This window comes from Diaphorina citri, unplaced genomic scaffold (genome assembly GCF_000475195.1).
Source record: "Diaphorina citri unplaced genomic scaffold, Diaci psyllid genome assembly version 1.1 scaffold1715, whole genome shotgun sequence".
Classification (NCBI taxonomy): Eukaryota; Metazoa; Arthropoda; class Insecta; order Hemiptera; family Psyllidae; genus Diaphorina; species Diaphorina citri.
In genome coordinates, this window is record NW_007379141.1 from 5,622 (window position 1) to 20,828 (window position 15,207).

The following is a 15,207-nucleotide window of genomic DNA, read 5'->3' on the forward strand; positions in this document are numbered from 1 at the left end:
TAAAATAAACTGATGTGTTGACACAACTATCAAATAGAGTTATATAGTAATGATTAATTATTTCTTAGTATCTTTTTTTATAAATTGGGGATTAAATGAGTTTGTATTAAGTTTTAAATTTTAAATCCATTATTAATTTTTTGAATAAAATTTACTCCTAATATAGAGTCAATACCATAATCTGGAAAAAGGTTATATTTAAATCTAATAATATCAATTTGAATTATTAAAGATTCAGATAAAGCATTCAGAATTGAAATTCTGATAAATTCATTAAAACAGATTTATCGATAATTCATATATCTGAAATAAAATTTTTATTTTGAATATTATTTTTTAATTCATATGAATTATTTTGAGTTAATAAAGGAAGAAGAATGAATATTATCTTTATTTAAACTATTGTTTTGATTATTAACAATAGATTTTTCTAATTTTTCTTTTGATATAGTGGTTAAATATTTTTTTTCTATGATTTCTTTATAATTAGTAATGATATATTGAGATAAACTATCAACAGTTGTGTAGTCAAATAAAATAGTTGTATTAAGTTTTAATTTTAAATCATTATTAATTTTTTGAATAAAATTTACTCCTAATATAGAGTCAATACCATAATCTGAAAAAGGTATATTTAATTTAATAATATCAATTTGAATTATTAAAGATTCAGATAAAGCATTCAGAATTGAATTCTGAATAAAATTCATTAAAACAGATTTATCGATATTCTTTTCTGAAATAAAATTTTTATTTTGAATATTATTTTTTAATTTATATGAATTATTTTGAGTTAATAAAGAAGAAGAATGAATATTATCTTTATTTAAATTATTGAAACTATTTTGACGAATAATTCCATTACTATGCGCAACAATAATTTGTTGCCCGAGTTTATGTTCTCTAATAACTGGAAATGATATATTATGATAACCTTCTTGTTGTAATAATAAAAACCAATCTTGAGCATATAGTCCTGGACTACCTGGAATACGTAAATATGTATCCTCAGCTAAAGACCATCCATCAATTAAACCAAATAAAACAGACGCAAATATAGTTTTATTACTAATTTCATTTAATATTGCAATACCGTTTATTTTTAATGCAGCTTTTACATTTCGTATAGTATTACGTATATTTTTAGTAGCATGAAGAACATTAGTTGCAATAACAATATCATAATCACCGATATTAATATCTTGTGAAATTAATGATTTTTCAATATTCCATAATTTATAAACTAAATAAGGATATTTTGATCCATAAAATTTATATGCATGATTTAAAAAAGATTTTGATATATCTGTATAACAATATTCATTTATATAATTACTCCATGGTTCTAATTTTTTCAAAATAGTTGAAGTAGTACCACCAGTTCCTGCTCCAATTTCAATAATTTTTATACCGTCCGTTAAATTATTTTTTATTTTATTTTTAATATAAGAATTTACAATATTAGAAACTACATCATTAAAATAATCACAAATACAATTATTTTTATATAAACCCTCAATTTTTTCCATAGAACCGTTTGGAAAAAGAATATCAGTTATTAAAATATCTCCATGAAGAATTTTAGGTAATTCTTTTAAACAATCATTAACTAAAATTGCTAATGTATGAGTTTCAGGTTTTTCTAAAAAATATGTTTTTCTTTTTTTCCAAGCCATCCAAGTTTTGGTATATGATAATTCCATATCAGAAATATTTTTATTTACTGATATAGTATCTTGAAAAGTAATTAAATAATTATATTCATGTAAAATATTTAAAATCTCTTTCCACCAAACAATATATTTATCTAAAATACCAGCTTGATTTTTTACATAAATAGCATTATTTTTCTTTAAATAATTGCAATTTACTTTAAAAATACCAAGCAACCGTAATTGAACAAATAATAAACGAATAATCCAATAATTTAATTCTTCAGTATACTTACTTTTTAATGGAATTTTTAAATTTCTTAAAGAATTAAAATCATTTAAAATATTTTTTTCTATATTAGAAATATTATTTGGTAATACAATAGCAAATTCTTTATTAGAGTAAATATTAATAAATTCAGGTTTATTTGTGCGTGTTATAGCTAATTGCTGGAATTCTGTTATATTACCAAGAAAAAGTTTTAATATATTCATTCCCTCTTCTTTATTAATTGATTCTACACCACGTTTTTCAATTAATTTTTTTAATGCACTGGAAATTCTTATCCCCCCTCCTATATTCCAATAACCCCAATTAATTGTTTTTACCACACAATCCCATTTTTTATTTATTTTTTTTGAAAATGCGTCACTAAAAGTACAACTAGATACATAAGCTGACATCCCACCAGGTTTTTCAAAAGATATCATTGATGAAAAATAAATAATAAAATCAAGTCGTTCTTTATAAAAACATTTTTCTATGGATAAACTAACATCATGTTTAGTTGATAAAATATTAATAAATAAATCCTCAGACATTTCTTTAAACGAAAGATCATAATCACTTAATGTTGAAACAACAATACCATTTATATGATCAAAATCTTTTTTTATTTTCTGATATGTTGAGAATAAAATATTAGAATTACGTGCATCTGCTTGAATATATATAGGACAAATTCCATTATATTTAATAGATATATTATTTATTTTTTCTTGTAAGATGTTATTTTTAGGAGATCTACCAATCCATATAATTTTGGCTTCGTAATTTTTAATCATAAATTCACTCCATATACTCCCTACTCCCCCGGCTCCACCAATAACTAAGTAAATTCCATTTTTACGATAAATATCTTTTGAAATATAAAAATTTAGTGGAATTAATTTTTGAAAAAACCAATTATATTTTCTGCGAGCAATACTTATATTTTTAACTCCTAATAATTGATACCATAATGATACAGACCAATTAATAACATTATTATTGATCATATCTATTGCTTTTATGCTCCACATAGGGTATTCCTGTGCTATACTACTTACTAAACCATGTATAGAAGCATGATGTGGATTTATTTCATCATAATCGCATATAAATAAACCTTGAATAGTTACAATAGTTATTTTAAGATCAATATTTTCATAACCTTCTTTTAAAAGAACTTTAATTAATCTAAATAACTGTATAATAACATTATTTTTATGTGAGTTATTAATATCATAAACAGGAACTATCCATACAATATGATCAAATTTATTAATATCATGAAATTTATTTGATATGGTTGAAATATCTTTTTCTAAAATGGAATTTAATTCCAATATTATAGAATAATATTTACTTATTTCCTTTTTTTGCTCAATATTTCCGCCTAATATGATTATTTTTTTTGCATTATTAATTTTAAAATCATTAATTAATTCCTCAATATTTAATATATCCCATACCGGTAATAATTTTATTAATTTACTATTATTTATTTGATTATTATTTTCTTTTAAATAATTATTTTTTTTATTTTGAGGCATAATAGAGTCCATCCAATATTTATATTTTTTAAATGGATATAATGGTAATTGAATACGTTTTGGTTTATATTTTTCATTTAAATATAATATTTCCCAATCTATTTTTAATCCTTTAACCCAAAAAGGTAATAGTTTATTAAATTTACGTAATATAATCCATTTTTTAATAGTTTCTTTAAATTCTGCATCATCTGATAACATGGCAAAAGAGTCTTTATCAATATTTATTTGATCTGTATAAATTTCTAAATTTGAATTATAAACATTTTCTTTTAAAAAATAATTTAATTTATTCTTTAATTCTTCGATTGATTTTATTATTATTCCTAAACGCTCATCCATATGCTCTCTACCAACTTGTAGTGTATAAGCAATATCTTTTAAATAATTATTATCAAATAAATTATATTTTTTAAGCCATATTAAAAAGTTAGTAACTACTTTTTTAAGACGTTCTTTGTTTTTTGCTGTTAATAAAATAATTATTGGGAAATTTACAGTATTTTTAATTTCAATATTAATTTTATTTGGAGTAGAAATATATTCTTCTACTAATAAATGCGCATTAGAGCCACCAGCACCAAATGATGATAAACTTGCTATTCTAGGATATTTTTTATTTTTATTATTAATTTTAATAACTGGTTTATTCCAATTTTCTAATTTTTGTTGAATAAAAAATGGAGAAGTTTCTAAATTAATATTTGGATTAATTTCGCGCGCATGTAGACTAGGAACTAATTTTTTATAACGCATTTGTAAAATAATTTTACTTAAACCAGCAATTCCGGCCGCGGCTTCTAAATGACCTAAATTGGATTTTATTGATCCTAAACTACAAAATTTAATATCCATTGTATATCTACGAAATGCTTCAGTTAATCCGGTAATTTCAATTGGATCACCAAGTTCTGTTCCAGTTCCATGTGCTTCAACATAACTAATAGCTCGAGCATTAATTCCAGATTTTTTAATATTCATATAAATTAATTCTGTTTGAGCATTAGGATTAGGCACTGTATAACCATTAGTTTTTCCACCATGATTAATACTACTTCCTCTAATTATTGCGTAAATTGAATCTCTATCTATTATTGCTTTTGATAATCTTTTTATTAATACCGCTCCAACTCCTTCTCCTGGAACAAAACCATTTCCACCTTTACCAAAACTTCTACATTTTCCATCATTTGACAACATATAAGACGAACAAAGATTAATATAAGTTGATGGATGTAAATATAAATTAACACCTCCTGCAATTGCTATATCACATTCACCTTGTCTAATATGCTGGCAAGCTTCATGAATTGCGGTTAATGATGATGAACACATTGTATCTATTGGCATGCTTGGTCCGCTTAAATTTAAAAAATAAGAAACTCGATTAGCAATAGAACTAAATGAAGTGTGAGGAAATACTATTTTTCCTTTTTTTCTAATTTCAGGACCATATAAATCAAAACCAGTTTTTGTAACACCAACAAAAACACCAACTCTAGGTATTTGATTAAAAAATTTTTCTTTTCCCTTTAAGGATTTAAAATGTGATTTACATAAATTTTCGCGCGTTAGTCCAGCGTCCTCTAAAACATGCCATGCACATTGCAAAAATAAACGTTCTTGTGGATCAAGATCTAATGCTTCTTTAGGTGAAATGTTAAAAAATAATGAATCAAAATTTGCAAAACCATTTAAAAATCCCCCCCATTTACTATAACTTTTTCCCATTTGAACAGCTTTTTTTCTATCTTTTTCAAAAAAATTATTTATAGGCCAACGATCTTTTGGAATTTCTGTAATACAATTTTTACCATTTTTTATATTATTCCAAAGATCATCTAATGTATCTGATTTAGGATAATAACCACTAATTCCAATAATACATAATGGTTCTTGTAATGGAGTAAAAAAATAATTATTAGTTAATATATCTTTTTGTTTTTCTGTAGAATTTTTAATATTATTTAATTCTTCATTAATATGAGTATCTAATGATTTTTCTAAAAAATTATTACAATTTTTAAATTTTTTACCCCATATACTACATATATCAGAATAAGAGCTAATTAAATAATTAGATAATGCATCAATCGTTTGATATTGATAAAATAATGTTTTAGAAATATTACCAAAAATTTTTTCTAATTCATGATTAATTTGAGTTATAGCAATTGAATCAACTCCATATTTTTCCATTAATTCAGTTGATTGAATTTTTTCTACTGGAGTTTTTAATATCTTAGATAACAATATTTTTAATTGAAAAATAATTTTTTGTTTTAAATCATAGTTATGATCATTAAATATTTTTTTTGATATTTTTTTTATATTTTTAATATTGGGTTTTTTAAATGTAAGTAATTTTTCTAAAATATTTTTATCTCCTTCTAGTATTAATACTTGAGTATGTTTTAATAACAAACTATGATAAAAACTTATTAATCCAAAATTTTTGCTAATCGCTTTAATTCCAAAATTTTCTTCTACTATATTTTCATTAATTTTATTAATATGCATACCACCATCTTTCCATAGTGGCCAATTCAAAGATAATGTTTTTCCTTTTGCTTTTCCTGATTTTACACGAATGTTTCTTTCATAAGCAAAAGCATCTAAAAAACCATTAGCAGCGCAATAATCTGCTTGCCCAACACTACCAACAATACTTGCTATTGATGAAAAAAGAATAAAGAAATCGATATTTAAATTTCGTGTTGCATAATCTAAATTAAATGCCCCGGCTATCTTATCATAAAGTACAGTTTTAAATTCTTCTATATTTTTTTTAAGAATAAAATTATCACGAATAGATCCAGAAAAATGTATTAACCCGTCTAATTTTTTAAATTTTTTAATAACATCTTGGATTACTAAATTAACATTTTGTAAAGAATTTACATCATATTGATATAAAACAATAGAAATATTTTTATTATATTTAAGATTATTTATACGCATTTCTTGTTCTAGTGTTAATTTAGATCTATGTACTAAAATCAATGTAACAGATCTAAGTTTATTAATAATTTCTTCGGAAAACAATAAAGCAAGATTTCCTGTTCCTCCGCTAAATAAATAAATTCCACCTTCTTTCCAAGGTAAAATTAAATTATCTTTGTCATAATTATTAAATATTTTCCATATAATCTTTTCTCTGTTTTCTCGATAACGAATAAAAAAATCTTTTAAAAAATATCTGTTTTCTATTATTTTTTTTATTAATAATTCGGTAGTATTTTTATCTCCAACATCAATAATTTGAGGAGTTATATTAGGATTTTCTAATTGCGCTGTTTTTAATAATCCTCCTACCCCGGAAAACATAGATTGTGCATGATAATCTACTAGTATTAATTGTATTAATGTTGAATTAACATTATCTAAGATAATATTTTTAATATAATTAAAAATTTTTAAACATACGTCAGTATATTGTTGTATTAATGTATCATTACTATTTAATTTTAATTCAATACATTGACTATCAATCATTTTAGATTGAATTTTATTAAAATTTTCTATATTAAATCCGCATATAAAAACTAAATACCTATTAAAATATAAATTCGAAGAATTTTTATCTAAATAATTAATGTTATGAACATGCCATTTTGGATAAGAAATTATAATTCTTTTGTAATCAATAATTTCATTTTTATTAATATAAAAATATGGTTTATATAAAAAACTATAATTACGTGAATTAAATACTTTTTTTTCATTTTTAGGAATTTCAATCCAATAATGTTCTTTTTTAAATGGATATGTTGGTAAACTAATACGATTTAATTTTTTATTTTTGTGTAATTCTAACCAATCGAATAAAAAACCAGAAACCCAATTAGAAGCAATTTTATTAAAATATTCATAATTCTGGCAAGCATTAATATTAATGTTAATGATAGGTTTTTCTGATTTTATTTTTCCATAAAAACAATTTTCAAAAATATTTTTAACAGAAATAAATTTTTTTAATTTATTTAATAAAATTTCTATACTATCAACAACAAAAGCTACGCGCCAATTCATTGCTTCTCTTCCTGTTTGTAAAGTAAATGCTATATTTTCTAAATTAATTTGAGGAGAATATTTAGAATCAATTATCATTTCTTTTTCTAGATATTTTTTTAAATTTTTCACAATTTTTAATAATTGTATATTAGTTTTCGCTGATAAAATTATAATTTGTGTATTTTTTATTAAATTAGTAGAATTACTATTTTTAAATGCGATTTTATATTTCTCAAGAATAGCATGCGCATTAGTTCCTCCAATTCCAAAAGAACTAATACCGGCTCGAGGTATATTATTATTAGGCCATTTAATTAAACGATCAACAACATAAAAAGCAGTGGATTCAAATTTAATCTCAGGATTTGGTTTATTATAATTAATTGATGGTGGAATTTTATTATATTTTAGACTAAGTGCTAATTTAATAAGACCTATTAAACCAGAAACTGTATCTAAGTGACCAATATTTGATTTTACAGAACCAATTCCACAAAATTGTTTTTTATTAGTATATTTTTTATACGCATCATTTAAAGCGATAATTTCAGCTGGATCTCCTAATTTTGTACCGGTTCCATGCGCTTCAATATAACTAATGGTACAAGGATTAATATTTGTTTTATCTAATACTTTTGTAATAACTTCTGTTTGACCTTTTATCCCCGGTGTATAGAAACCAGATTTTTCAGATCCATCATTATTTATGCAAATTCCTCGTATTATTGCATAAATATGATCACCAGATTTAATTGCATCAATAGCTCTTCTAACCATTATTACGGCAACTCCCTCTCCTCCAACAAGACCATCTGCAGAAAAATCAAAAGCCTTACAATGACCATCGCTAGAAAAATTCATTCCCGGTATATAAGTATGACCAATATTTGGTATTGGAAATAAGCTAGCTCCACCAATTAAAGCATATTTTGCTTCATTTAATTGTAAACTTTGTTTTGCTAAATATAATCCAGATAATGTTGAGGAACAATTTGTATGTATCGATAAACTAGGCCCTTTAAATCCAAGTTGATAAGAAATCATGGTTGAAATAGTTCCAGATTGATTTAGAACCCATGATGAGTATTCATCTTGATGATCACCCATTTCAGAAGTATATAATAAAGTTTTATAAAAGTTATTGCTAACTGACATAAAAACTGCTGTTTCTGGAATTTGACTAGAAATATACCCCGAATCTTCTACTGCTTTCCAAGAATGTTCTAATAATTTACGAAATTGTGGATCCATAAATATAGCATTTTTAGAGGAAATATTAAAAAATTCTGGATCAAAAAGATCTTTTCCCTCAATATTATATTGTATAGGTACAAAATTTTTATCGTTAAGTATATTATTAGGTACTCCGAATTTTCTCAATACATCCAATGATAATTTAGTGGAACTTTCTTTTCCTTCACATAAATTTTTCCAAAATTTTCTATAATTTTTTGCGCCAGGTACATTACAAGAAATACCAATAATAGCAAGACAATCTTTGTAATTATCAAAATTATCAATAATTTTATCATCTGAAACTATTTTTTTAATTTTTGATTTATTTTTTAGTATAAACTTATTATTTTTCTGAAAACAATTACAAATATATAAAGAAATATCTTCTATTGTTGAATATTTAAAAAGATCTGATGTATGAAATTTAATATTAAAATTTTTACTAATTTTTTGCGCTAATATTACTGATAATACTGAATTTCCTCCAATAGCAAAAAAACCATCATTAATTTTTATTCCTTTAATATTAAGTAAATTATACCAAATATTCAGTAATTCATATTGAATCTTTGATTTTAATATATTATTATTTTCATTATTATTAATTTTATTAGTGTTAAATGAATTATCTTGATTAGGATAATCTTGATGAATAATAATTTCACGAGTAATTAATGAGTTACGATTAATTTTACCGTTAGCTAATAATGGAATATCAGGTAAATTTATAAATATAGATGGAATCATGTAAGATGGTAAATATTTTTGAAGATATTTTTTAAGTTCTTCTTTTGAAATTTGTTCTTCGTATTTTTTTGTGTAATAAGCAATTAATTGTTTATTATTTTGCTGATTACGCGCAATTACTACACTATTTTTAATTTTTATATACTTATTTAAAATATTTTCTATTTCACCAAGTTCAATTCTATGTCCTAAAATTTTTACTTGTTGATCTAATCTACCTAAATATTCTAACATACCATTTTTTGACCAACGAACTAAATCACCTGTTTTATAAAATTTAATTTTATCTTTAAAAGCAAAAGTAATAAATTTTTTAGAAGTTAATGATAAATTATTTAAATAACCTTTAGCTAATCCATCTCCACCAATGCATAATTCACCTGGTATACCTATTGGACTTAATTTACCATTTTTATTTAATACTAAAGCCTGTGTATTTGCTATTGGTTTTCCAATAAAAATATTATTATTTTTTATAAAAAAATCATTATTTTCATTTTTAGTATTAATACATGCTATAATAGACCAAATAGTAGTTTCAGTTGGACCAAACATATTCCAAACTTCACTATTAGTCTCTAAAAATTTTTTATTTAAAAATAATGGCATAGATTCACCCCCGCACAATATTTTTAAATTTTCTTTATTTTTCCATTTACAAGAAAAAAGCATAATCCAAGTTGATGGAGTGGCTTGCATTACAGTTGGTTGCAATCTTTTAATTTCTTTTTTTAATTCTATTGCATCGTTTAATTTTTCTGATGGACAAATACAACAACAACCGCCAGTAATTAATGGTAAAAATAATTCTAAATAAGCTATATCAAAACAATAAGTAGTTACTGATAATAAACGATCTTTAGAAGAAAATCCTGGCTTATTAGCCATTGATAATAAAAAGTTCGTTAACGAACGATGTTTTATCATAACTCCTTTAGGAGTTCCAGTACTTCCAGAAGTATATATTATATACGCCAAAGATTTTGAGTTAACTTTAGGTAGTAAAGTTAATTTATTTTCTAAAAAATTCTTCTGTATATTATCTAATTCAATAATAGCAATAGAATTATTTATTTTTTTTTTGTTATAAAGATTCTGTAATCTCTTTAAGAGAACTTTTTCTGTTAAAATTATATCTACTTTACTATCATTAAGCATAAAACATAATCTTTCATCTGGATATAGCGGATCTATTGGTAACCAACATGCCCCAGATTTAGATATACCAAGAAAAATTATAATCATGCTTAACGAACGATTTACACATACAGCAACCAATTTATTTTTTTGCGATGAATCTTTTTTCCATATGCTATAAAGATAAAAAGCTAACTGATTACTTTTTTCATTTAATTCAAAATAAGTTAATTTTTTTTCATTAAAAATTACAGCGATAGAATTTGGGGAGATATGCGCTTGCTTTTCAAAAAAATTATGAAAACAAAGTTCTTTTGGATAATCAACTATAGTTTTATTCCATTTTTCTAATAATTTATATTCCTTATTTAATAGAATTGAAAATTCAGATATAATTAAATTAGAATTTTTTATTATTTCTTCTATAATATAAATAATATGCTCACTCATTCGAGTGATAGTAGATAATTTAAATAAAGTAGGATTATATTTAAAATTTAAAATGAAATTGTTAATTTCTTCTCTAATTTCTAAAACTAATTCATATTCACCTAATTGCATAATTTCTTCGATCATTGTTATTGAAAAATTTTTTTTAAAACGTTTATTAAATTCCAATAAATCATTTTTAGAAAATGCATTTTGATACTCAAAAGCAATTTGAAAAATAGGTGAAAAATTAATATTAGGTTTTATACATAAATCACGAACCATTGCTGAAAAAGGATAGGCTGAATTATCTATTGCGTCAGCTATAATAAATTGTAATCTATCAATAAATTTATTTAATGATTCTTTTGAATCCATTAAATTATTAATGCGTATAGGTAACATATTTATAAAATAACCAACAGAATTTTCAAAAATTTCTTGTGAACGCCCCATTTCTACCATACCAATTATTATTTCATTTTTTCCAGTATATTGAGAAATTAATATGTTAAATACCCCTAAAAACAATGAAGATAAATTAAAATTTTGTTTTTTTGCATAATTTTTAATTTTATAACTTAGAGATGAATTAAGTTTACAAGAATATACCTCTCCCTCGAAAAGACGAGCGGTAGATCTAGGATAATCAGTAAATAATTCAACTGAAGAAATATTTTTTAATTGTTTAATCCAATAATTACGATATTTTTTTCCTTCTGATCCATTTAACATATCAGATTCCCATGATACAAATTTTTCGTATATATTATCAGGATTAATTTTAGAATTTAGTACTATTAATTTTGTATCATTTTTATTGGCATTTAATAATTCATTATATGTTTTTATAAAAAAATTAATAGTTGGTAAAAATGACTTACCATCAAAGATTATATGATGTATATTGAATAATAAATAATAATCATTTTCACTTATTAAAAGATATAATCGTATTAATGGACCTTTATCAAGTTGAAATGGTTTTTTTATAATAGTTTTTATATATTCAAATATTTTTTTTTGGTCTTTAATAAAACTTACATCTCTTTTTTTAATGATTATATTTTTATCTAATTTATTTTTTCTTATAACTTTTTTATTTTTTTGTAAAAATATACTGGTTAATATTGGATATTTTTGTAAAGTACATAAAAAAGCTAATTGTAATATATCTGAATTAATTTTCATTAATTTTATTAATATGCATACCACCATCTTTCCATAGTGGCCAATTCAAAGATAATGTTTTTCCTTTTGCTTTTCCTGATTTTACACGAATGTTTCTTTCATAAGCAAAAGCATCTAAAAAACCATTAGCAGCGCAATAATCTGCTTGCCCAACACTACCAACAATACTTGCTATTGATGAAAAAAGAATAAAGAAATCGATATTTAAATTTCGTGTTGCATAATCTAAATTAAATGCCCCGGCTATCTTATCATAAAGTACAGTTTTAAATTCTTCTATATTTTTTTTAAGAATAAAATTATCACGAATAGATCCAGAAAAATGTATTAACCCGTCTAATTTTTTAAATTTTTTAATAACATCTTGGATTACTAAATTAACATTTTGTAAAGAATTTACATCATATTGATATAAAACAATAGAAATATTTTTATTATATTTAAGATTATTTATACGCATTTCTTGTTCTAGTGTTAATTTAGATCTATGTACTAAAATCAATGTAACAGATCTAAGTTTATTAATAATTTCTTCGGAAAACAATAAAGCAAGATTTCCTGTTCCTCCGCTAAATAAATAAATTCCACCTTCTTTCCAAGGTAAAATTAAATTATCTTTGTCATAATTATTAAATATTTTCCATATAATCTTTTCTCTGTTTTCTCGATAACGAATAAAAAAATCTTTTAAAAAATATCTGTTTTCTATTATTTTTTTTATTAATAATTCGGTAGTATTTTTATCTCCAACATCAATAATTTGAGGAGTTATATTAGGATTTTCTAATTGCGCTGTTTTTAATAATCCTCCTACCCCGGAAAACATAGATTGTGCATGATAATCTACTAGTATTAATTGTATTAATGTTGAATTAACATTATCTAAGATAATATTTTTAATATAATTAAAAATTTTTAAACATACGTCAGTATATTGTTGTATTAATGTATCATTACTATTTAATTTTAATTCAATACATTGACTATCAATCATTTTAGATTGAATTTTATTAAAATTTTCTATATTAAATCCGCATATAAAAACTAAATACCTATTAAAATATAAATTCGAAGAATTTTTATCTAAATAATTAATGTTATGAACATGCCATTTTGGATAAGAAATTATAATTCTTTTGTAATCAATAATTTCATTTTTATTAATATAAAAATATGGTTTATATAAAAAACTATAATTACGTGAATTAAATACTTTTTTTTCATTTTTAGGAATTTCAATCCAATAATGTTCTTTTTTAAATGGATATGTTGGTAAACTAATACGATTTAATTTTTTATTTTTGTGTAATTCTAACCAATCGAATAAAAAACCAGAAACCCAATTAGAAGCAATTTTATTAAAATATTCATAATTCTGGCAAGCATTAATATTAATGTTAATGATAGGTTTTTCTGATTTTATTTTTCCATAAAAACAATTTTCAAAAATATTTTTAACAGAAATAAATTTTTTTAATTTATTTAATAAAATTTCTATACTATCAACAACAAAAGCTACGCGCCAATTCATTGCTTCTCTTCCTGTTTGTAAAGTAAATGCTATATTTTCTAAATTAATTTGAGGAGAATATTTAGAATCAATTATCATTTCTTTTTCTAGATATTTTTTTAAATTTTTCACAATTTTTAATAATTGTATATTAGTTTTCGCTGATAAAATTATAATTTGTGTATTTTTTATTAAATTAGTAGAATTACTATTTTTAAATGCGATTTTATATTTCTCAAGAATAGCATGCGCATTAGTTCCTCCAATTCCAAAAGAACTAATACCGGCTCGAGGTATATTATTATTAGGCCATTTAATTAAACGATCAACAACATAAAAAGCAGTGGATTCAAATTTAATCTCAGGATTTGGTTTATTATAATTAATTGATGGTGGAATTTTATTATATTTTAGACTAAGTGCTAATTTAATAAGACCTATTAAACCAGAAACTGTATCTAAGTGACCAATATTTGATTTTACAGAACCAATTCCACAAAATTGTTTTTTATTAGTATATTTTTTATACGCATCATTTAAAGCGATAATTTCAGCTGGATCTCCTAATTTTGTACCGGTTCCATGCGCTTCAATATAACTAATGGTACAAGGATTAATATTTGTTTTATCTAATACTTTTGTAATAACTTCTGTTTGACCTTTTATCCCCGGTGTATAGAAACCAGATTTTTCAGATCCATCATTATTTATGCAAATTCCTCGTATTATTGCATAAATATGATCACCAGATTTAATTGCATCAATAGCTCTTCTAACCATTATTACGGCAACTCCCTCTCCTCCAACAAGACCATCTGCAGAAAAATCAAAAGCCTTACAATGACCATCGCTAGAAAAATTCATTCCCGGTATATAAGTATGACCAATATTTGGTATTGGAAATAAGCTAGCTCCACCAATTAAAGCATATTTTGCTTCATTTAATTGTAAACTTTGTTTTGCTAAATATAATCCAGATAATGTTGAGGAACAATTTGTATGTATCGATAAACTAGGCCCTTTAAATCCAAGTTGATAAGAAATCATGGTTGAAATAGTTCCAGATTGATTTAGAACCCATGATGAGTATTCATCTTGATGATCACCCATTTCAGAAGTATATAATAAAGTTTTATAAAAGTTATTGCTAACTGACATAAAAACTGCTGTTTCTGGAATTTGACTAGAAATATACCCCGAATCTTCTACTGCTTTCCAAGAATGTTCTAATAATTTACGAAATTGTGGATCCATAAATATAGCATTTTTAGAGGAAATATTAAAAAATTCTGGATCAAAAAGATCTTTTCCCTCAATATTATATTGTATAGGTACAAAATTTTTATCGTTAAGTATATTATTAGGTACTCCGAATTTTCTCAATACATCCAATGATAATTTAGTGGAACTTTCTTTTCCTTCACATAAATTTTTCCAAAATTTTCTATAATTTTTTGCGCCAGGTACATTACAAGA

The 15,207-nt window shown here is 23.4% G+C and overlaps 1 protein-coding gene across 3 annotated transcripts in view; it reads right to left on the bottom strand.

Moving 5' to 3' along the window:
- Positions 1-302: 302 nt before the first annotated feature.
- The window catches only part of LOC103516990 (polyketide synthase PksM-like), a 32,946-nt gene continuing 18,041 nt past the window's right edge, over positions 303-15,207 (bottom strand). Inside the window, exon 2 of one of the 3 annotated variants that reach the window (XM_026829237.1) lies at positions 303-12,205. In XM_026829237.1, coding sequence (XP_026685038.1) covers positions 351-12,205 — 11,855 coding nt within the window. In that variant the 3' untranslated portion in view covers positions 303-350. The remainder of the gene's footprint in view (positions 12,206-15,207) is intronic. The other 2 variants (XM_017447281.2, XM_017447279.2) reach the window with 2 other exon arrangements.